This window comes from Rousettus aegyptiacus, unplaced genomic scaffold (assembly GCF_014176215.1).
Source record: "Rousettus aegyptiacus isolate mRouAeg1 unplaced genomic scaffold, mRouAeg1.p scaffold_m13_p_3, whole genome shotgun sequence".
NCBI classification, from domain to species: domain Eukaryota; kingdom Metazoa; phylum Chordata; class Mammalia; order Chiroptera; family Pteropodidae; genus Rousettus; species Rousettus aegyptiacus.
In genome coordinates this window covers 48,418,458-48,443,277 of record NW_023416306.1, presented here as the reverse complement: position 1 = coordinate 48,443,277, position 24,820 = coordinate 48,418,458, and the positions used below count along the sequence as shown (strand labels likewise).

Below are 24,820 nucleotides of genomic sequence, written 5' to 3'. Positions count from 1 at the left end.
TATGTTTAATCTTTTAAAAATTATAATACTTAAATTCATAAATTCTAGTTGAATAGAGCACATTACAAGTTGTAGAGAGTAGGATAACCTTATTATGTAACTTTAGTATTATCTCATATGTGATAAATTTGTTGATTGATCCCAAAACGTTTCATGTAATAGATAATTTTTCATTGGATTATTGTCTTTTGCTTTGAAAAGAAATTGTCCCTGTTTGTTTTGAGAGTGGCTTTCAAATAACTTCTAAACCTTTTTTTTAAACACATGAATTGGAAGTAACACTTTTCTCTGAGCTGACACCTTATTTTAATTGAAATCACCAATTAAAAAAAATTAAAATTATTTTGTCAACTAACAAGTTTCAAGTAATTATAAATCAATACTATATAATAATAGTTGTCATTTATTGAGCTCTTACTATTTATCCAGCACTGACATAAGCCCACAAAAGGTGTTAATTTGTTTAACCGTTATAATAAATCTAGAAGGTAGGAACTACTTATTCTTATTTTAGAGCTTATACCATATTTTACAGTTGAGAAAACTGAGGCATTGACTGTTAAATAACTTGCACAGTATCATGGCTACTAGTTGTGGCAAAGCCAGAGTATGTAGATAAAGAATTTATCACTCTTGATTATTATGCTGTATGTGTAAATATAAAAAAACCTTACATATAAAGCATGAAATGCTCACATTAATCAGGCACAGACCAACAAATGTACTTTTCCATTTTATAAAGTTTTTATCTGCCTTTATTAGGTGAAAGTAGGCATTTGAAGAAATCAGATATTTGTAATAATATAGCTACTAGCAGAGACTGCTCATATTTAAATATTTACTAATATAAACCCTATTTAAAAAATAATATGTTGTTCTTGGAACCGTTTCCTCTGTAAATTTTGTGAGTTTATAAATTTTAGAATGAGTTCTAGAATTTTTCCAGTTTTAAGATTTTGTAAATTCATGATCCTCTTTTATTTTTAATTGCTGATTTTGCTTACTTGAATATCTGGTGATTAATTGTTTGATTTAACTATTTTTCTTCACATATTTATTGAGGGAGCAAGATGTCATAAATTATAATGTTATATTTTCATTTTCATTCAGTTCAAAATACTTTCTGATTTTTCTCTTTATTTCTTCTTGTACCCATGGGTTTTGGGGGAGTGTATTATTCAGTTTCCAAATATTTGGTGATTTTTCTGATATTTTTCTGTTATGGATTCTAATTTAATTCTGTTGTATGCAGACGACTTATTTTATAAGATTTGAATCCTTGAAATTTATTGAGACTTATGTGATCAGAATATGGTCTGTCTTAGTAAATTTTCTGTATGTACTTGAGAAGGATATGTATTCTTCTATTGTTGGGTGGAGTGTTCTATAAATGTCAGTTAGCCAAGTTGGTTTATATCCTTACTGATTTTTTGTCTGCTTATTATATCAATTATTGAAAGATAAGTGTTAAAATCTCCATCTGTGATAGTGCATTTTACTATTTCTCTTTTTCAGTTCATTCAGGTTTTGCTTTATGTATTTTGTAGTTCTGAATATAGGTGTATAAATAAATAGTATTTTATGTTCTCTTGATGAATTGACTCCTTTTTCATAATGAAATGACTCTTCATATTTTCTGCTTTGAAATCTGCTTTGTCTGGTACTAATACAGCATGACATAGCTCCTTCAATCCTTACTTTTAACCTATCTGTGACACGATATTTAAAGTGCATTTCTATAAACAACATTTAGCTTAGTCTTTGTTTTCATATGATTTGACAGCCTCTGCCTTTTCATTTATATGTTTAAACTACATTTTTTTTTTTGTGATTACTGATGCGATTGAGTTTAAATCTGCCATGTTCTTGTTTGTTTTCTATTTGCCCTCTCTATACTTTGGTTCCATGCTCCTCTTTTGATGCTTTTTTTGAGAGGACTTGAATAATTTTATGGTTCCATCTTAACTTTTTTATTGGCTTATTGCTATATCTCTTTTATTCTTCCTTTGTGGTTAGTATGTGGTTTGCATTATGCTTCTTTAACTTATCACGGTATATCTTCATATAATATTATTATACCACTTCAGGTATAGTATAAGGAAAGTTAGTGATTCTCAGTAGCAGTTGGGGCAATGGGATGGATGGAGGACCATGCTGGATCACGTTGGGTAATATGTATAGGAACTTTGAAAAATGCCTCACTTCAGATGCCCACCCACTGGCTTTTTTTTTTTTTCCTCCCATAGGAGCATTGATAACGCCCTTTCTTTTTTGGATGAGAAAATTGAGGATCAGATTAAGTGACTTTTGTGAATGGCAAAAACAGGTCTAACATAGCATAATATAAGGAATATTGATCTTAAAGTCAGCTCGACCTAGATTCAAATTCTAGCACTAATGTTTGCTAGATATGTGACCCTGGGAAAGTTATTTAACTATTCTCATTTTTATGCCTAAAATCTAGATAATTATCACCTCATTGAGTTGTTGTCCTATGTACTCATATAGTATTTGTTTTCTACATTGGTTGTCAAAATCAAATGGAATAGTATTTATAAAGTACCCAGTTAAATCTCTTGGCACGTTGTGCAACTTCAAATTACTTGCCATATAAGGATTATGGAAGTTATTGTCTGACTCCCAAATAAGTACTTTTAGTTTACTTTCATAGTCAACTATCTCTTCAAACTTTATTCTGTCCTTTAGACCTATAAACATTTATATATGTCTTGAAGAAGAAATAGTTAACATAAATGAAGCTACTGTGACTGGGTATGATAATTAAACCAAATAGGTTCAGAGTTTGGGGGGAGAACAAGGCAGTGAATAAAGCTCTGGGAAAGCTAGAGGCTGGGGCAGTCAGGGACTTTACCTCCTATCTTCTGGAAGTTCATGGAGAAGTTGAGGGGTCAGCACTGATGTGGTATAAAGGAAAATATCTTGGATCTTACTGTATTGCATTTGCAAAGAGGCAGTTTGTATTATGGGGTTAGAATTTAGGTAAATGAGGAGGAGCTGGAACAGTAGAATTGAAAATCATTATATAAGCGAATGTTGAAGCAGGAAAATATTTGAGAGACAGTGTGTGCAGAGTGGAACACAGAAGGAGAAGGATGTGTCTTAGGGGAATAGTCCTCATTAGGGGGAGAAAAAAGAAGCGGCACATAGTGCCGTAAATGCTTTTCTCATCTTGTCATCTTTTTCTGGGACCTAACAGCAATGGCTCACATTCAGTGAGTGAGTATTTATTGAATTCATGGTGGATGTAGGTGATGAGCATAATTTGTTGGTTTTATTCTTAAATAGATCTGTAACTGTTATTGTACCTATTAAAATGCTATCTAATACAATGGGCTTTTTCAGTAAGACAGCAAATAGATCTTGGGGTCTTTCAAACTAGTTTGTATAATGAACATTAAAGAAGTCCATGCTGTTTTTAAATTTCTGAACGACTTTGCAGGACCATGATTTTACTCTTAAGAGAACCGTTCTCGTAATGGTTGAATATTTCAGATGTGAAACCTAAACTTTGCATTAACTTGAAAATGTGAAAAACCAACAAAAATTATAAGCAGATTGGAGTAACATAGAATTTTATAGTCAATGTAGAATTCTTTGTGGGTCCTGGTATTGTCTTTGCTAGTGGTGAAAATTTGGTAAAATATTTGGGTCTTTTTGGACCTTAAAGTCTATTTTATACAGTAGAGAGAAACATTTTACAAGTTTGTTGTAAGAAGTAAAGTGTTAAGTTTAGTGGTAGGTACACAATACATGGTAGTTTTGTCTGTTTGTTCATTTTTTTGAATTGGATATAACTGAGGAGCTGAAGTTAGAAGAAAACAATCCTGATTATTGGGAGAAACTTTTAGGTACCAAACACCAGCTCTACCTTTGATCATGTTATCTAGGTGGAGGGTATCTTTTTCCCCCTGTTTCCCGATTTATTTCTGAGTATTCATCTTCCTGCATTGAGATACCATACAAAAAAGCAGAGGCTTGTAGTCTTACTCATTTGCCAAGAGAACTGCCATATTATACAACTTAGCTCCTATTTGCTCCAGTTATCGTAACTGAAGGTGTTAAAGCAGTGAACTGTTAGGTTAAACTCCACATTCAAGAAGCATTTGTTTTTGTCCTCAGAGCAAGAAGAAAGGGAAGCAGAGATGTATTCTTCAAAGACACTGTGTCTAGGATCTGCAGTAGTTTTAGATAATATTCTCTATTGAGATTTTTTTTTCTCAAGTGCGTACGTGAAAAAGCATAATGAAATACTGAAGGTAGACCATTTACAAAAAAAAAAAAAAAAGGAAAAGAGCTCACTCCTGATCAATTTGAATAATAAACTGTAATATGATATCCCTAAAATAGTGAACTCATATAAAATAATTTGATTATATATTCTTGAGAAGGAACATAAATCACTTTCAATTAGGAATCGTTAATTATTGTTGTCTTAATAATATTTAAAAATAATTTACTGAGTAAATTATTTATTAAATAAAAACCACACTTAAAAAGTTCTACTCTGCGTATGTTATGTTGTGTTTTAATGAATATTTTAATAATGTTCTCTTAAAAATATGTAGCTGTTTCTGTTTTGGGCAATTTCTTTTTAGGAGAAAAGGTGGTAACTGTTGCTATAAAGTGACAATTTTGTAGAAACTCATATATTTTATATACTTCCCAAGAGAAGGGTTTTTTGGGTTTTTAGTTTTTTCTTTATACACATGTTCATATATATAAAGCCTTTGCATTAAGAACCTACTTTAGAAGTGCTGTTTTTAGGTTCATCAGAATCTTATTTTTTTTAAAACTGGCTTATTGATATATATTTTTTTATTTTTATTTAACTCACATTTAAAAATATACACAGATTTCCAGCATTGGTAGTAGCTTTATTAATGTTCGATTTGGAAGAAAAATGAATTTAACAGTCAAATTGCCTGCAACAATAATTTTAAAAAGTAAGAATATTTTAACTTTTTCTGTAAGTTCAAAGATACTCTTAAAATTTCCTCTCTTTCTAAAAATAACTTTATAATCAGGCTAACATGTCTTTTAAAATGTTTTACTCAATATATTTACATTAGGAAAATGAAGAAAAGACAGCAAAATAAATCAATAAATCTTTCCTTATTGTTTGAAGCTTTCACTTTTATGTTTTACTCTAATTACAATTTTGCACTTGCAAACAAAAATAAAATGGAGTTACTTGGAGCCATGTTAAGAGCTAAATTCTGTAATTTATAATATTCCTAGTAAAATGGTAGATAGAACTTCATTATGGAGATTCAAGCAGCTGCTGGCCCACACCATGACTCAAGGTCATTACCTTGAAGGTCTTATCCAGCCTTAGAGTCTCTGAAACTATATTGCTTTGAACATAGCCATGTGAAGTGAAGTAGTATATGACTAGTGTTTATTTTAGTGGTCTTACTATCAAATGGTTCTATTGTAGTATGGAAAGTATAAGCCAGGAATATTTAGCATTGGTGATCTGATTTTACAATAAGCTTTTTAATTTATTTTTTTCAATTACAATTGACATTTGATATTATTTTGTATTACTTTCAGGTATACAGCATAGTAGCTAGACAGTTTCTTAATTAACAAAGTGATCCTCTAATAAGTCTAGAACCCACCTGGCTCCATACATAGTTATTATAATATTATCATCTATATTCTCTATGCTGTACTTTACATCCCTGTGACTATTTTGTAACTATGAATTTGTAGTTCTTATTCTAGTCACCTTTTTCAGCCAGCCCCTCCATCTGGAAACCATCAGTTTCTTCTCTGTAGCTATAAATTTGTTTCTCTGTTATTTATTTTGTGCTTTAGATTCCACAGATAAGTGAAATCATATGGCATTTGTCTTTCTCTGTCTGATTTATTACAATTAGCATAATATCTTCTAGGTCCATCCACATTGTCCTAATGGTAATATTTTAATCTATTATTATTATTATTTTTAATCACTGAGCAATATTCTCTTGTATATTTGCACCACATCTTCTTTATCCAGTCATCTGTTGATGGGCACTTAGGTTGCTTCCGTATCTTGGCTATTGTAAATAGCACTGAAGTTAACATAGGAGTACATAAATCTTTTTGAATCAGTGTTTTGACTCTTTGGATTAATTCCCAGAAGTGCAACTGCCAGGTCATAAGGTAGTTCTACTTTTAATTTTTGAGGAACCTCCTACTATTTTCCATAGCGGCTGTACTGATTGGCAATTCCACCAATAGAGCACAAGGGATCCCTTTTCTTTACATCTTCAGTAACACTTGTAGCTTGTTGATTTATTGATAGCTGTTATGACAGGTGTGATGGTATCTCAGTATGGTTTTAATTTGCATTTCTCTGATGATTAATGATAGACATCTTTTCATATGTCTATTGGCCATCTGTATGTACTTTTTGGAGAAATATTTATTCAGGTTCTCTGCCCATTTATTAGTATTAAGGTATACGAGTTCTTTATATAAATTTTGATATTAACCCCTTATCAGATGTATCATTGACAAATATCTTCTTCCAACTGGTACATTGTCATTTTGTTTTGTTGATGGTTTCCTTTACTATGTAAAAACTTTTTAGATTGATGTATTCTAATTTATCTATTTTTTCTTTTGTTTACCTTACCCGAGGAGATATATCAGAAGAAATATTACTAAGAGCAACATTAGGGAATTTACTGCTATCGATCAGGGAGACATACTCAAAAAGCTATTGTTAAGACCTATGTCAGAAAGTTTACTGACCTATGTTTTGTTCTAGGAGTTTTATGGTTTCAGGTCTAACACTTAAGTCCTTCATTCATTTTGAGTGTATTTTTGTATATAGTGTAAAAGTGTGATCCAGTTTTATTTATTTATTTATTTTTGCCTGTATCTATCTAGTTTTCCCAACACCATTTTTTGAAGAAATTGTCATTTCTACCTTGTCATTCTTGCCTCCTTTATCATAGATTAATTAACCATGTAAGTGAGGGTTTATTTTTGGGCTCTCTATTCTGTTCCATTGATTAATATGTCCATTTTTGTACCAGTACCATACTGATTTGATTATTATAGCTTTGTACTGTAGTCGAGATCAGGGAGCCTGATTCCTCCAACTTTGTTGTACCTAACATTGCTTTCTATTCAGTGTCTTTTGTGATTCCATTTAAATTTTAGAATTATTGTTCTAGTTCTGTGAAAAATGCCATTGGTATTTTGATAGGAACCTCATTAACTCTATAGATTGCTTTGAATAGATAGTATGGATATTTTAATGATGTTAATTCTTCCTATTCATGAGCATGGTATGTGCTTCCATTTATTTATATCTTCTTCAGTTTCTTTCTTCAATGTCTTTTAATTTTCTGAATACATATTTTTTAACCTCCATTAAATTTATTCCTAGGTATTCTATATTTCTTTGATGCAATTGTAAGTGGAATTATTTACTTAATTTCTCTTGCTAGTAGTTTGTTATTGGTATATAAAAATGTACCAATGATTTCTGAATATGAATTTTGTATTCTACTTTATTGAGTTCATTTATCATTTCTAATAGTTTTGTAGTGAACTTTTTAGGGTTCACTCTATATAGTATGATGTCTCTGCAAGTAGTGACAGTTTTACTTATTCCTTTCCAGTTTGGATACCTTTTATTTCTTTTTCTTGTTTAATCACTATGGATAGGACTTTCAATACTATGTTGAATAAAAGTGGTGAAAGTGGACATCCTTGTCTTATTTCTGATCTTAAGGAAAATGCTTTTAACTTTCCCCCATTGCATATGGTGTTAGCTGTGTGTCACATATGGCCTTTTTTATGTTGAAGTATGTTCCCTCTATTAAGTTTCGTTTTGAGACACCAAAACTTTGGTTATGTGGCTTATATTTAAGTACTGAAAAATAATTTAGCTGTTATTTTTGATGTCTGTAGTGATTGAAATGGTGTGACTATAAGGCCAAGCCAATGGATAATGTCAAAATTAGTTTTTTAGGTGGACAAAAAAGATTTCAAAGAAAAAAATGATTGATATAATTAACCTGCATTGCTGGCTCTGTTTACATATAGAGCAATTAGGTGAGGCTGCTGTGTGGCTACTATTAACTGTGGGCCCGACTAGGTCCTTATGTTTGGAGAGGTGGAGCAGGGATGGGCATGGGTGAAGGGCAGGAGAGAGAGGACAGAGAGAAAAGGACAGGCAGAAAGAGAGGGAAAGGAAGAGAGGATGAGGGAGAATGATTGATTCTTTAGCCAACATTAAAATAATTCTAGTGTTGTCTTAATTTAAAAGAATATATCATTAAATTTGAGGAACCGTTAAAGGAATGGAGTTTTCATATGTGAATAACCTTCCAGTTAGATTTAGAAAGCCCATTCTTGTAAATCTGATTTGTGTGAAAAATGATTCCATGGACCATGAGAAGTAACCAGACTATTTTTTGTATATGGATTTGATATAATATGTAAATGATAGCTTATTATTTTGGTACTAGAAAATCACTTGTATTATCTTCATAAGGAAGGTTATGTAGAATATATAATTTTTGAATAGGTTGTATTGGGAGGTCTTTGCTTCCTCCTTGCTTTAATAACCTTCAATATTGCAGAAGTACTATTTCTATGCATGTTAGGTGTGGACAACTTATGAGTTAATAAAAACCAACAGTATGCATCAGATGATTTAGGAAATCAAGTAATATAGTTGGTTTTAGAGTTACATTTGTACAAAACAATTTTTAAATCTTTTTAAAAGAAAGCGTGAACATAATATATAGAGGTAATTGCAAAACATTTTACCATAGATTAATAGTACAAGTTGGGGAAAGCTTATAAATCTGCCATCTAAAACTGATTACCCTTTTGAGCATTTCATGCTGTTTGACAGTGAAAAGTGCACCTTACAAAAGCTGTTACACAAACTATTACATTTAAAAGGTTTCCGTCTCACACCCCCAAATTACACTTACTTACTGCAAGTGAAAATTCAAAAATTTGTTCCCTGTTTATTTTGGTGACAATTACTGTAGTGTTGAATTTTGCTTTTCTCCCTCTTCCTTGCAAACTAGAAATTAGTCTTTTTGGTTTCTTTATTTTACTGTAAACACAGTTTGTTTATTATAGGTTACATACAGAGATGATGTAATAAAAAATTTTAAGCCTAAAACACTCAGATACTCCATATAATAACAAAGTACTGAATCTAGAGCACCAAGATGCTCCATGTATATGAGAAAAAACAATATTGCAAGGCGATACATAATCCCCTTAGAATATAAAATCCAGTGAATCATTTTAGTTGATATCTCCATGCACACAGTAAGTTTGCCATACTTGCAATCTTGTTAAACCCCCTGAAACAGTGCCTTATTCATTTATGTGAGAAAGAAACTTGGAAACATTTAAGAGACACTCTTATTTTAGGATTGCATTCTTCATGTTATGAGTATTTCTCTGATTGTGTAATAAGCAGTTTCAGTTTCTGACAGGCCTTTCTACTTCTTTTTGAGTGCCTTCCTTCTTGTCTTATTTATAAACCATAGTCTGTTATAAAGAGCTATTGACTGAGAATTGGGAGTTCTGAGTTCTAATGCCACTAATGATACTAACTAATGGATCCCTTCAGTTTATTGGTCTCAGCTTCCCTGTGCAATGGGGGCCTGAGCTAAATTATTTCCTGGGATAACTTTTTAACTTTAAAATGCTATGATATTGAAAGGTAGGCCAGTTATCTGAAAATGTATTACATTCCCCACCAAAAATAAATAAATAAATAAAAATTATTTAATGGTTGTTTTGTTAAATTTACCAAATACTCTGATTTATTACTTTCCCTAAGAACCAGTTTTCAAAATTATTAACTGTCTCAAATATGTTTCTTTTAACTACATATAAAGTTTTTCACATATCACACTGCATACAATAGTTATAAAAGCTCTTTGAAAGTTTTGATAGGAATTATTAGTTTTAATTTTTTCCATAGCAATTTTACAACAGACATTCTTCAATAGAAATATTTGTCAGTCCAACTCAGCTGAATGCCATGTTATATTGATATTTAATATACTGATTGCCTTTCAGTTGCTTAAAATGGAAGCAACATATTCATCTAGAACTGGTTAACAAATTTGTGAATTAAAGGAAGTACAGAATGCATTTAATGGATGGAGAGAAATAAATCTTCCCTATTATCATTTATAAACTCCATGGCATTTAAGACATGCATGTCCCTTTGATTCAAAGTAAGAAAATTCCCATTCTCAAAAATTATTGTTCCTGAAGCTGCAGTCAGCCATTCCTTTTTCTTTGAAAATGGAATTGATAGTGGGGACTTGAGAACTCAATTCCAAGATTTTTGAAAGAAAAGATATTAAATAAGATATTTTTAAAACATTTCCTAAGTACTGATTCAAATTTCAACAAGCCTATGTTGATTGATGCCTCAGCAAAGGTAGTATAGAACACACATGAGTCAGCATTTTTATTATTTTATTTTATTATTTTATTTTTATTAGTCTTGGATGGGATCTATAGAATAGAATAGATGGCCATCTTGTCAGGTACTCTGCATTGCTGGAAATGAAATTAAGGTTTGTTTTTTTTTTTTTTTAAGGATAAAGATGTATGGAAATTAGTAACTGGGTTAAAATTATAGCATGTCTAATTCCTATAATGTAGAAGATTAAACATGTAGAAAAGACTGGTACTTTAGAGAGAAATGCATAATGTTGGTCTGTAAACTTTTAAGTTGACATATTATAAGCCTAATACAACATATGGCTGGGTTGAAAAAAGAAAGAAAAAAGAAAACAAGTTTTTGCTCCTAGAACCTAATAGATGGTATAGTATATTCAAGTCCTCACTTTGACTGTTTCTAGCTATGTGACCTTGGAGATCATAGAGTTATTTAAACTTTGGGCCTAAATTTTCTCATCCATAAAAACAGACAGGTGAAATAATGCATGAAAAATCCTACATAAATCTGTTAACTAATTTGTAACTAGAGAATTCTTGAAATACCTTTTTCTTTTGTGGGTGAAAAGTTTCACCGGTTGGTAAGAGAACATAGAAGAATGTCAGTTAATATTGCCAAGCCCACATAAATTTCAAGTGATTAATTAATAATGAAGTTAGAAGAATTACTGTTAGGCTAATTACTTATTTTTAGCATTTCAGCTATGAAAATTAAAGATCTCCGAGTGCTTCTGTTTCATAAAAACAAAGGAGACATACCACGCCACCTTTTCGAAGATGACGTGATTAGGGCATTGGATCTGAATCCACAATTAAGTGAATCAGATATACTTATTAAAACACAGTAAATGATGTGTCATGAGGTTCAGAGCAATAGCCAAAGACTTACTTTTCTTATTTGAGTTTCTTTAATCCTTATCTTATGTCTTTATTTAATAATTACACATGAACTTTGTTGAAACTTATAAATCTTGGAATATGGGAGTTGTAAACTTCTGCCAATGGGAACTGAAAGTGAAGTTATATTAGAAAATTAAAATATTCATAATAAATAACTTGATTGGAAATGACTATAATAGAAAATTATATTTACACACAATTTTAAAGTGTTCAATGCCTCTGATACAGCATACTCTAATAGCAATGTTTCAGCACGGTCTTAAACTCATCCTCTTTGTAGATTCATCTGTTCATTAAACAAATTGAAGACCCTCTCTGTGTCAGGCATTGTTGTATATTTGTAGGTCAAAGAGATAAGCATAGTCCAGTGCTCATGTTGTTTATAATCTGGTTGAAGAGACAAATTACATTACAATGTGATTATTTTTGTGCACTGAATAAAAAGATAAGGTGCTATAGAACACCTAGTAGGATACCAGCCCCAGGCTTGTTAAGAAGAGGGGGAAAAGTGGTAGTGGTTTGGGAGGCTATTTGGGGAAGTGGAATTTACCCTAAGATCTGAAAGATAAAGTGAAGATAAGAGGGTGTGGGAAGAAAAAATTGTTTCAATCAGAGGAAACTTTTTATTGGAGAACTGAGAGAAGTTCTATAGATTGTATATACTCTTTGGAAGATAGTAGGCAGGAGCAATATTCTTAGGAGCCTTACAAGTTCTATTAATGGATTTGCAGTTTATCCTGAGGGCACTGGGACCTATTGTAGGGAGTGGCCTGAACTTTAGAGGGCTGAAGAGATAAAAAGATGTATAAAGAGATTTTTGAGAGATATTAGGAAGCAGAATAATTGAATTCAGTGATTGATTAGATTTGGGAGATGAGAGGGAAGAGTTTGGTGATAAAAGGAATGATTGGGATAGGGCAATCACTATTACTATATTTTCTGGGATAAAGGAAGAGTTATTTCCCCTGTTTAGCATCGTGGGAATACCATAAAATGTAAAGTGGAGTGGAGGATGAAAATAAAATCCATTATGTAAAATCTCACACTTATACAAAACATTGAATAATGATAATTGTTTTTCCTTATAAAGAACTTATAGTTTATTTAAAGCATATTAATAATCCCAGTTAAGAGTATTAACCAGAGATTTGTGAGATTTATGAGATAAAATAACCCACTTTAGAAGGAACTATTGTTTTGGGAGCCAAGAAAATGGTTTAAATGAGTTGGAAGGACTGCTATACATAGAGGACATCATCAATTTCCATAAAATAAGCTCTAAAGGAATAGTGTCTTTAATTCAGTGCAATTGACTTACATTGAATATTACTGATTTTCAGAGAGAAATAATTTTTCTAAGTGTACAAGTATTCAGTGTTGGCTAGAATCTTCAATCTGTTATAATTTTCATCCTTTGTCCAAGTCTTTATTCTAAGTATATATGTACGCATTTTATAATGAACGTCAATGTAAAAGTTTTATCTGATTAATAGCATTGTGTTTTAGCAAGTTTTTCTAGAATTTATGTGTGCACGAATATGTAGATTTTTTTCAAGTTTACACACACCCACGTTTACTACATTTGCTGAAAAATGGCAGTAATGAGAATTCAGTTCTTTAAGATGCTGTACATTTAAAGTGGGGTATATTATTTCTATTATTAGCAATGTTATTATACAGTATTATTTTCTCCTTTTAGATGTGTTGATCTCTTTGAGCCTGCCATTAGAATAGTTAGGAGCTGCAAAAGGCTCTATTCTCCACTTTTATAAAAAGAAAAAGAAATGAGAACTAGAAAAAAAAATAGAAAAATTTCTTGTGTGAGCAAGAGAATCTAAGAAGACATTTCTTATCGGAGCCTTTTCTGGTGTGAAGAAAATTAAGAATTTCTGTTCTTGCCTTCATTCCTATAAAGTCCAAAAGAAATCTTCCTGTTTTGAGGCAGCACTACCTGCTTGTTTTCTTTTGTGGCTCTTTAAGTAATGCTGCCTTTTAAGCTAATTTTTACCCTCTCTTTCTTCTCATCCCATCTAAACTAGGACTATTAGAGGCCTCCTTGGCAAGCATATTCTTGTTTATCAACCCAAAACATGAGGGTGGGTAGTATCATGAGTGTGGACAAAACCACACTAGTAAATTCAGGGGAAAAGAAAATTCAAATGTGCAAAGTTTAGGGTATGTAGGAAAAATGAACAGATAGCTCTAGGGCTAGTTTAAAAAGGGAATGCTTGTTTGCTTGGTGAGACTAAACACCTATATCTTCTCACTGATTTGAAATTTTTGGAAGAGGCACCACCATTTTGATTGATTTGTATGCAGGAAAGTAGAGAGTTAAAATTTGTGTCTCGATTCTGGATTAGACAATAGGTACTAGCCATTGTCATAGGAAGGGATCACACTTAACATTTGGGAATGTGTTATTCTCATAGATTTCCTTCTTTAAGCAGAAGTGACAAAAGTCATGGAACTAGCAATGAATGGATCTGTAGATATAATCTCCAGATATATTTAAAAAATAACCTATTCCGTTAGGAATAGCAGAAAGGTTGTTTTATAGAGACCCTCTAGAGTTTTGAACTACTTAGTAGGACAGGAGACAAAACTCTCGCCCAGCAACTGAACATATCAAAATCTACCTCTATAAGTATCTTTGAGATTAGAAGAGCTGTTTTAGGTTACGGTATCTAAGACTGACTTTTTGGGATGCCTCTAGGTTAAGATGGATCTTTGGAGCCCATGTTGCTTTGACCACCAATTCCAGGATTAGCCTTAGACCACCCAACATTTATGGTCAATAGTTTGGGAAAACCAATATTTCAGGAGTCCTTAGGAGTTCTATTGTTGTTATTGTATAGCTTCAAAATTTTTTTTCCAAAGGATGCCATTATATATATATCTGTGAATTAGATTGTATTGTGGTCTGCATATTATTTGGTGGACTGCTTTTTGTGCTTACAAAATTTTAATATCTTTCCAGATTGGCTTTTATAGGTCATTATAGGATCCTGTTACAGGGGTATATTAGTTCCCCATTAATGGATATTTTGGTTGCTCAATATTGGCTATCATAAGCAATACTTGAGTAAACATCCTTGTTTTTGTGTATAATATATGTCTATGTACATATTCACTTTACTGGGCCTTTGACTTTTTATAGAATAAATTTAAATTTTCGAAAGTAAATCACTCTGACATATTGCCTCTCTTATTTATAAAATATATTGTTAACATAGAGTTAGTGCAGGTCTCTCTTAACACATGGTATGCTTTCCATGTCATTAAAAATTATGGACTTGATGACTTCATTAAAAGGCGTATTGATCACATACGAGGTAGAGTACACATTTGCAAGTCATGAGATATTTGTGTCTGTTCAAATTTAGAATTCTTTCTTGGTGCTCAAACCTCCATAGATTACTTTATCTCTTTTAAAGTCGATATAGCTAGAATAGCCTCATTGCTGCTGCTGTCTGTACAAGCAACTGAAGTCCAATGACAGGGCACTATTATTAGAGTTAGACATACCTAGGCTTGAATCCTGGCCTTATCTTTTAATAATTCTGTACCCCTAGGCAACTTATATAATCTCTCTAAATCTTATTTTTCCCTATTTTAAAATGGGCATATCTACTTCATAGGTGAAATTAGGGTTACATGTATGCAAAGTATCTATCACATAGTAAGTGCTCAACAGATGGTAGCTATTCTTACTAACATCTCTAACAATGAAGATGATAAGTTTATGATAAAATTCTCATCGTTCATCATCTTTCAGTTCTAAGTGCTGTTATTATTAAATGCTCCATCCAGTAGTTTATAGTCACTCTGAAGAGTGCATTGACCAGCAGGGAACAACATTTATAGCTTTGTCTCATAGATTTTGCTAAGAATTATTCTGTATATTACACCATTTTGTTCTCAGACCTCTTCCCCTTCCAGTGTAGGATGTTTATAAGTTTTTGTTTGGTTGGTTTTCTTTTTCTTTTCTTTCAGCTGTTACCTGAGCACTGCCATTTTTAAGCATATGTCATCTAGGTAAGACTGATTTGCCTACTAATTCATGAACCTGAGTGAGAGAAAATGCTGGGATGGCAGCAGCAGTAGACTGGACAAGCACTTGGTTCACTTTTCCCTAAAATTACGTCTGTGACGGATGACAGCTTCTCTTGATAACTAGAAATAAATAACGAATATTTCTTACATCATTTCAGCAGTTTGGCTTCAGTAATATGTTAAAAGATTATTTTATTTTTAAGTAATTAGTCCTTTAAGATAAAAACTATTAAAGTAATTGAATTTGATTTTCCTTCTCCAAAGAAACAATTTTTTATAATATATTCTTTGTCAAGGGAAGAATTAGTTAAGAGAAAACCTTTGTTTGAAAAGTGAGAAAAATTACCCAGGCAACCTGTGTATGTTACCACTGTGCTGATTAATCATCGGCAACATTAATCACTGCCATAAGTTATCACAGGAAGATGACTGCTGAACAGTCAACACTATTATCATTTCATCATTTTTCTACTGATCAATTTAGTACAAAAGATTAACTGTACACAGTTATGAGGATTACAACATCAAGCCTAAATAGAGAGGCAGTACTTTAATAATATAGAAAATCATGAATTTTCTTTTCACATTTCTTCAGTTACTTGATTTAGTGATTTGATAAAGCCCTGTGTTTTACCGTGAATAAACTTTTCACAGAGGTGTATTTTAAATAAAAAGTCTTACTACAGGTAATAGCTTACCTAATTTCTTTCACTTGTATGAGTTGAAATGGGGGGAATAACCAATTCATAGTGTTGTGCATTTGTAGGTAAATTAGTAAGCTCAGTATATTTTTGTCAAAATTTCAAAATGTTAAATTCGTTGCATGATTATTTAACCATCTATCTATATTTTGATATATATGACATTTCTAAAATGCCCCATTATTTGACATTATATTAACTTTTTTGAAAGTTGCTTGATATTCTTTTTTAACAAATATTTTTCATCATTTACTCCACAATAGTCAGAAATGTATACATTTTATACTCATTTCATGTTGAGGAAAAGTAACAGCAACTTTTTACCCCTCCAAAAGCATGGCCCACTTTAATTGTTTAATTTTAATAGATTGATTGCTATGGGTATTATGATATTAATACTTCTTTTCTAACAAGTATTCAAGATTGCTGATGCTTAATCAGAGTTGCAAAACGTCAATGATGATTCATGTAAAAGCTCATTAATGTTAAACTCTTCGATCTGTATTTCAAAAATAGTAATTTTAAATTATGACACATTTTCTTTCTATAAATAGCACTTATACTCATATTGAATTAAATTTCTAAGTAAATAATTTATTATTAAATGTCATATTTTCTATGTGATTTATTTTTACTACACCTATTAAGTGACTGTCATCATAATTTTGGTTAATTTGTTTCAAGTAGGAATTAAAATTAGCATTTTTATTTTTGTATACAAAGGAAAAAGGCAGGATATTCTCTGTTGCACTTAAAAAATTAAATTACAAGTCTATTTTCTGTACTAAATTAAAACCTCAGTGTAAAAAAAAATACAGTCAGGTAGTAGAACCAAACTTTGTAGCCTTTGCTTTCTTTGAAGAGCAAATTATTTCAGGATGAAAAACCCCAATAAAAATGAGATGGATACTACCTATTTTTAAGGATGCCCAGTTATATAGTTCTGTTTGATAAGTAATTGATTAGATCAGACTATTAAACCATTTAATCTGGCATGTGCATTGTGTGTGATAAAAAGAATCCAACTGTGAATTTGAGTGTATTAAATAATCTTCAGGAAGTTCCACAAAGAACATTTGAATGCCTTGAAACTTGCAATAACCATGTTTGTTCCAAACACATTTGCTTTGCCTAGGTTTTGCCCATCAGGTTGAAGAAATGCTAATCTTGTTGCATTCAGCAGCTGGGTTTTTTCAATATTCTTTTCCTTTTCCTAGGGGTTAATTAGCCTTCTTTGAAAATGTGGCCTATTTATCTGTAGATTCGCATGATTCAGCCAGAGCTGGCTGTACAAAGCAGATCCGTTAACAGGCGGGTGTGTCCAACTGCTTAATTAGCCAGAATAAAAAGGTCCTTTGTCAAACAAGCATCTGTTGCTCTTGACACACCTGACAGCCACATTAGGCAAGGATGACTAGACTGAAATTGTACATGTCCCTCCTGCAAGAATATACAACTCATTTACATATGGGCTACATCTTGGACAAACTGCAGGGGTTTATTTAGCTTATCAAAATGGATTAATGTGACTGCATTTGTGGCTGATAAACAAATATCACTTGAAAGGAGGCTGTGAAGGAACTAAACTAACCAAATTACTCCCAAACATAAACAAAGCACCAGAAAGCACTGCTTGATGAATGGGAACACCTCAAAAGTACACACAAACCTTTATGCTGAGTTTAAAACAAAACCTACAAATAAAGCATGCTAAGACACTACCCTCATGTGATGATCCTTGCTCTGCAGAAATGCTGGAAAGCTACCAGAATACTCTGAATGAGTCAGTGGGTTTAAATACTCTGTTTAGCAAAATTTGGCAGGAGGGTTATATTCTAATTTGTCTGCTGTTACATCCAGTCTTCAGAATTAATCAGTAAAAATGTTTCTGGAAAAATACTTATTAGTTGGATTTTATGATGGTCTCAGTAGAAAAAGAGAATACTTTCTGATTTTGATGTTAAACAGAGAAGGGATGGCTGTTCATTGTAATTAGAAATATAGATGAAATACAATGGATTATAAATCCCAGAGACTTTACTGTTCAGACCAACAGTTTCTAGTTTTTTATTTGGAGCCCCTGTCATCATGATATTGCAGAGTAAATATAGTAATGGTGACATCATTGTCTTTAGAGTCTTACAAACCTAGGTTTGAATTCAGGCTATTCCCCAACTAGCTGTGTGACTTTTAGCAAGTTATTTTCATCCATTTGTGCTTCAGTATTCTCATTTGTTAAGTGGAAATAATAATAGTTCCATTATGGAGATCTGAGGATTTAAAAAGATGCATTTTCAGCACTTAGTATATTACATGGCACCTGAAAAAGACTTGTTAAATGAGATAACTAATAATGGTTATGGCTTTTTGAGCCAATCTTTGGAAGGGATGTGGCCTTGGCAAAGACAGCCTCTTAAAGTTGAGGAAGACACTGCAGTCAGGGGAGAATTAAGTTGTGTCTATTAAGGGAAAATGGTAACAAAATCAAGAGACTGAATTCTTATCAGTTGGCATGACCATATAATCTAGGAGCCAAAGAGATTGGATGATGAACAGAAACTTGGGAGTAAACAGAAGATGTTCAGGGACAATTATTGGTTGTCCTGGCTTGGGCTTTATTTGCCCGTTTTGATACGGCGTGTACATAGAGCCAGAGGCTGGATGGAAAGTTCTCCGTGATGCTTTCCACTTTAACTTACATAAGCCATCATTTTCTGTCCATCTTACTTTTGCCACTCTATTCTGTAAAGGTTGACTAGTTGGGATCCTTTTCTTTCTTTCTCATTCTAAAAGTTCACCAATTTGCTTTTCTTGACTTGTTTCACATCTATCTGTACCACATCTCTTATGGAATTCAGGACTTCCAACTTGGTTTAGTAGTTTAGTGCATGAGCTTTAATGTTATGTCTAAACCTTCCTTTCCTACTTCTTGCCATTTGCTTTGGTTAAGTGTCTTAACATCTGTGCAGCCTCTGTCGACTCATCTATAAAATGAAGACGCGAACTTACACATTTCTATTAGTAAAGTGATCACATTTCTCTTCTGTGTAAAATAAGTAAACCAGTATAAATGTTGTCAATATTGTCTTAAACACAAAAAGTAACTTCTGTTTTCAATCTGGGTTTGTAAGACTAAGTTTTTGGTTATCCTGAAAGGTATTTTGAGATCAAATGCTACAGAGACCAAGCAAGTGAATGAGTTGCACCATTTAAATAATTTGCCTGTAAAACAATATGGATTGGCCTTTCTACATTTTCAGATTTTTCAAGAGAATCTGGAAATTTGGTTGTTAATGCAAAGCTTTCCGATTTTTAAATGTTGGCAATTAAGAATTTTAATTTGTAGCTGCTCTGAGCCAAAGTCTTTCTGTGGAGTTTAATATAGTCCATAAGGTGCTAAGTTCCAAATCTATGCCTTTTATCTTGTGATAAGCTCTCACTGGTAGTTTATTAAGAAATTTTAGGAATTACTTTCAAAGTACATTTAATTTTTAAAGAGACCTCCATTCTTTATATTTTCATGTTTGATCTAAAGCAGTGAATGTCAAACTCTGGGTTATAAACCAAAAACATCTGTGTAGACTAGTCTGCAATACAATGTGTGGGCACACGACAGAGCCTTGACACAGCTCCCAGCAGTGTTGGGAGAAATAGGAGAGAGTTTTAGTGTGAGTGACTTCACTGTATGAAACTCATCCACCTTGACTGAGCAGTTTAAACAGGAAGCTATAACTAGCAACCCTGATTTCCTCATTTGTATACTGCACTGACAAAGGCCATCATCTATCTTTCAATTGAGAAGAGGGATAAGAAAACCTCAGTGAAGATAGTATCTAACATCTTGTTCATCCCTCATAACCTACAAAAAGATAGCACCTTGTTGTCACTAAGACCTTTTCTGCTGTGGCACAAATGGCATCAATAGTCTATAAATATGTAATGAATCAAAGGATGCTGGTTTTTGCTTTTTGGGGAGTGGGGAGAGGTAGGGTATCTTTTCCCTCTGAGATGGAATAAAGAGGAAGAAACACAGTTAGGGTTCCTAATGTGAGTGTCCCTACCTCAAATTTTGGGAACCCTGGTCTTTCAGTAATCTTAATAATGCAAGTTTTATATAGGGAATACTGTCATTCTCAAACTTTCAGGCATATCCATTGTCTTAATGCTAGTAAAAAAGAGTGTGCGTGTCTTTGCATGTGTCTGTGTCTGTGTGTGTTTGGAAATCAATGCTGTACTTTTTAAAAATTAGCCACCGCTTGGGAGATTTCACAGAAAAATCTGAATTTTCATCTTCTTTTGAGATTGGAACTGGCAATCACAGTTTACTCTTCCCACAAATGCATAATTTCCTGGAGCTGAACAATATCTGACCCAAATAAATGGAGTGGTAGCCACAGTCTCCACCACATTCCTTCTATTTAAGCCCGTAGGCACCTTTACTCTGTGTACCTGAGTTTCCTCATTAAAAATGGAGATTATAATTATACAAACCACATTGAGTTGTTACATGGATTACTTTATTTATAAATTAATATGTAAAGAATTTAGAAGAGTCCTTAGCACATTTGAAACAATCAGTGTTAGCTGTTACCTGATATACCTTTTTCACGTAATGAGGTTTATTGTGCTGCTTATGGGTTTTGACTAACAAAAGAATAGGAACAATCACCTAAAGTGATGCCAGTGTCAAGGTCTAAAAGAAAAATAAGCACAAATTCAAAGTGAAGAGGCAGTCTTGTGTCTGGTCCTGTCACCTTGAGCGGGTCTCTTAAACTCTCTGAGCTTTAGTTTCCTCATTTATAAAATACGAAGAGAAGATTAGATGTCTTCAGAGGTCCATTTCTAAAATTCAATTAGATGATAGAAAAGGTTTAGGGGGAAAATTGGAAGAGGTCACACTGTAACAAAAGATGCTGAGAGGGGTTAATTTTCTACTTGAAAGAACTGAGTATGCTTTCAGAATTTTCTTAGGAAAAATTAATGTTCACCATACCGTTCACAGATTTGAACCATAATGCAGTATTTTTCTTAAGCTACCAATTAAATACTGTTTTTCTCCCCAGTAAAGAAAATTAGAATTCTGGTCCATGCTCAATGACAAAGAAATTAATATTTATTCTATTGACTATGTAAGTAGCTAAAGGGAATGTCAAGACCAAGAGGTCTGAGAAACCACACTTGTTAGAGGACATGCTACAAATTTAATCCTGTGTTAGTGGGTCAGGCACACAAGAACTGAAAAAATGTGCTGTGTTGAATTGTGAATGACAACAGATAATATTTCATGTCTTCCTTTAAAAGTTTTATTTTCTCTCCATCTTTCAAACTATTAAACATTATTGATATTTGACTATCCTTGTAAGAATATCATTGACCTTTGATTTTAGTACTGTGTCATACCACAGAAGGAGAAAATTAGCTTGATCTTTTGGATAAGTTTAGGGTATATCAATTGGTATTTGGATATATGTTAATTTTTGTAGATCAACAATTAGTTGGAGAGGACCTTAGAAAGAATTTATTTTAAATTGTACACTTCTGGCGACATCCTAATAGTCCATAAAAGTGTCTAGAAAGTATAGTCTATGATATGTTTGCATCCAGTTAAGGTTCGAATTCTGAGAATTAAGTATTTGGACATAATTTTGGGCTATAATTTGTAATGTGCTTGAAACAGTTTATAACAGACGAGAACTAAGGAAGATAGATTTCAGTGAAGTTCAACCTTTATAGCCTGAGGATAATACAAGGTACTAATGGTGATTTTAAAAAATGTGGATTAATAATTTTCTGTATTTTACAAGTGGTCAAAATGGCTATAAATATGCATGGGATATCATGATGATACGCTGGGATAAGAGGTATTCTGAGATTTGAAAGTTAGTCTCAGTATAAGATATTAAGAACAAATGCAGTGCTGCTGCCAGTCATGCAAGGGGAGCATTTTAACCTTTATTTCTATTTTAATATATTTCAGAGACCATCATGCAGACATCAGAGACCGGGTCGGACACAGGTTCGACAGTGACTTTACAGACATCTGTGGCTAGTCAAGCAGCAGTGCCTACACAGGTGGTACAGCAAGTACCAGTACAACAACAGGTAAAGAGTGGCTGTTCTCAGAGAGGACACTGTGCCTTTCATTATGCTGACCCTTCAATATAGCTGTGTCCAAAGATGATTTGGATTATACTTTCTGGCACAATGGGTGCTAAGATAGGCCTAGTTCAGTTCTTAGGTTAATTCAGCAAATGTTTCTTGAGCATTTCCTAGATGTGCCAAGTTCTTTCTGTATTAGCCTGCAGGGATGCAAAGATAAATACTCAAACTATAATCCTTACTCTGAAAGAGCCTCTTAACTCTTAAAAAGAGCATTTGTTTATGATTTGATCACCCTAACTAGGTTTTCTCCTACTTTTCTCCCTTCCTGTTCTTTATCACAACTTACTATTTCTTTTATACTGAAATGTCAGCAGTCATATTTTTATATAGTTGGCTCACAGTAGTACTTAATAAAGGAGAAGATGGATGTAACTTACGAGCAGAGATTTTCCCTTTGTGATGTTTCAGAAAGTGCCTGAGACTTATGATGACTGATAAATACTGTTTAATGAAAATTAAATTAAAGGTCTGGAGAGCTGAGTCATCCCATTTTTAAAAATTGAGAATGAATTTCTCATCACATTTACTACAGGGCTTATTCATACTCGACACTTGGCTTGTTTTGGAAAGATACTGACAAAATAATGCTATTCATGCCAACTAATAGTTCTGTATGTAGATTGTGAATGCATTGGCCTGTCATTTCTTCTAAAGCATGGCGAGAAAATAAGTGAGAAAGATCACATCATAAAACATTATCTTGAGACTTAAGATTTGCCTGTAATTTCTTACTATTCAGGAGAATATTTATGCCGCTTTTACAATTATAAGTAAGGAGAGGAATGTCTTAAGTGATAGAGGGACTCAAGGTTATATTCTTCTTGGGAGATAGAAGTGAGTTGGGCAGGGAGAGTGTTAAAATTATGCAAGGTCTTTGACTCTCAGGGTAGGCAAAGATATCTAAAGTGATTTTTTTTTTTTAAATTGTAGCACATTCCTTTTTCTTGTGTCTACCATGCACACATATACACACACATACACATGCACACACACTCATACTTCCAGTTTATTAAGTTGAACTATATGCAGTTGTGATCCACAAAATTAACAGTTTCATATGTTTTAATATATCAGTTATGTTTCTTATTCTTTCTTTTTGTTTTTTACCATTAAAAATGAGTCTTTCCAAAATGGTTTTTAAAGATATTATTGATGTCATCACCAATTTCAAGACTAAACATTATTCAGAAAAGGTTATAATCCAAAGAGCAAGTGGAGAACAATTAGCACAGTGTTATATATAGTTTTAGAAAGATAACAAACTATCAGTATTAAGCAAATGTTGAACAGTTGCACTCATTCTGGTTTGGTTTTTTGTCTCATTTGTGGAAGAAAGATGGCCTTGGACGTGACTATCTCTAACAGCACTGTGGTGAAGATTGTGTTCCTATCTCCAGAAGGTGCCCTCCTGAGGCATGTCTGTAATATCCATATCTTGCCCTCTCCTGGACTATTGTTTCATTCTTCCTCTCTCTCTCCCTCTCTTTTTAAAAAACTTTTTATTGAATTTAGATGTCAAAAGATAATCACTATAGGTCTTATCTAGTGTATATAATTAGCCTAAAAAGTCAAACAGTTCAGCAAATTTGTTATTTAAAAAGAAAAAAGCAGTCTTCAACCACTCTCTACTACCATGAACACCTTATAAAAGGCAACAACTCTTGCCTCTTTTTACCTATTTTGATATTTACCTCCATGTCTCCAAAAATAATACTTATTTTTAATGTTTGTTGATTTTTTTTTTTTTTTTTTAGCTTTAAGTAAGCATTATCTTCTCATTCTCCTCTTTCTGGTGCCTACCACACCATACACTTCCTCCCCCTAACACATACACACATCCTTTCTGTCCCCTAGGCCCCTGATAATCCTGGTTGAACTATATGCAGTTTTTGTTCTACAGCAGCCACAATTTCATATGTTTTAGCCTAATACTTCTATTTTAATTTTGGTATATCATTACTCGGAGTGTGTGTGTGTGTGTGTGTGTGTGTGTGTGTGTGTGTGTGTGTGTGTGTAGAGAGAGAGAGAGAGAGAGAGAGAGAGAGAGAAATATAAATTCTATTCAAATCTAGCCATGTAGTGAGCTGTGATTATCATCCTTTCCTGGAAAACTCACTTTCCCTGGATTTAATGATCATATGTTTTCTTAATGAAGCCTCTCAGAGCTTCAGTCTGGATTGATTGTCCTTTGCTCAGGTCCCATACTGGGATCTCTTTTTTCCATCAGCCGGGGGTTTTCTTTTTTATTTTGCCTTTCCTGTTTCCTGGATCAATGTTTTAAACTCTTTCTGGATTCGCCTTGAACACAACTTACAATAACTTCCTAAGAAATAACAAATGTTAGAGCTTGTATGTGTCTGAGAGCAAATATATTTATCTTCACAGTTGTTTGGTAAGTGATGGGTACAGAGTTTGGGGTCAGAAATAATTTCAGAATTTTGAAAGGATTACTCCATTGTCTTCCGGTTTACAGGACTGCTATGGAAAAGTCAAACACCATTCTGACTTCTGATCCTTTGTATGTGTTCTAT

General features: G+C 32.8%; 1 protein-coding gene across 10 annotated transcripts in view; it reads left to right on the top strand.

Annotated features, from left to right (window-relative positions):
• The window catches only part of RFX3 (regulatory factor X3), a 252,558-nt gene that overhangs the window by 91,608 nt on the left and 136,130 nt on the right, over nucleotides 1-24,820 (top strand). For 9 of the 10 annotated variants that reach the window (XM_036217702.1, XM_016138324.2, XM_016138328.2 and 6 more), the window contains one exon: nucleotides 22,105-22,229. In XM_036217702.1, coding sequence (XP_036073595.1) covers nucleotides 22,105-22,229 — 125 coding nt within the window. Of the gene's footprint in view, nucleotides 1-22,104; nucleotides 22,230-24,820 lie in introns of those variants that run through there. The other variant, XM_016138332.2, reaches the window with a different exon arrangement.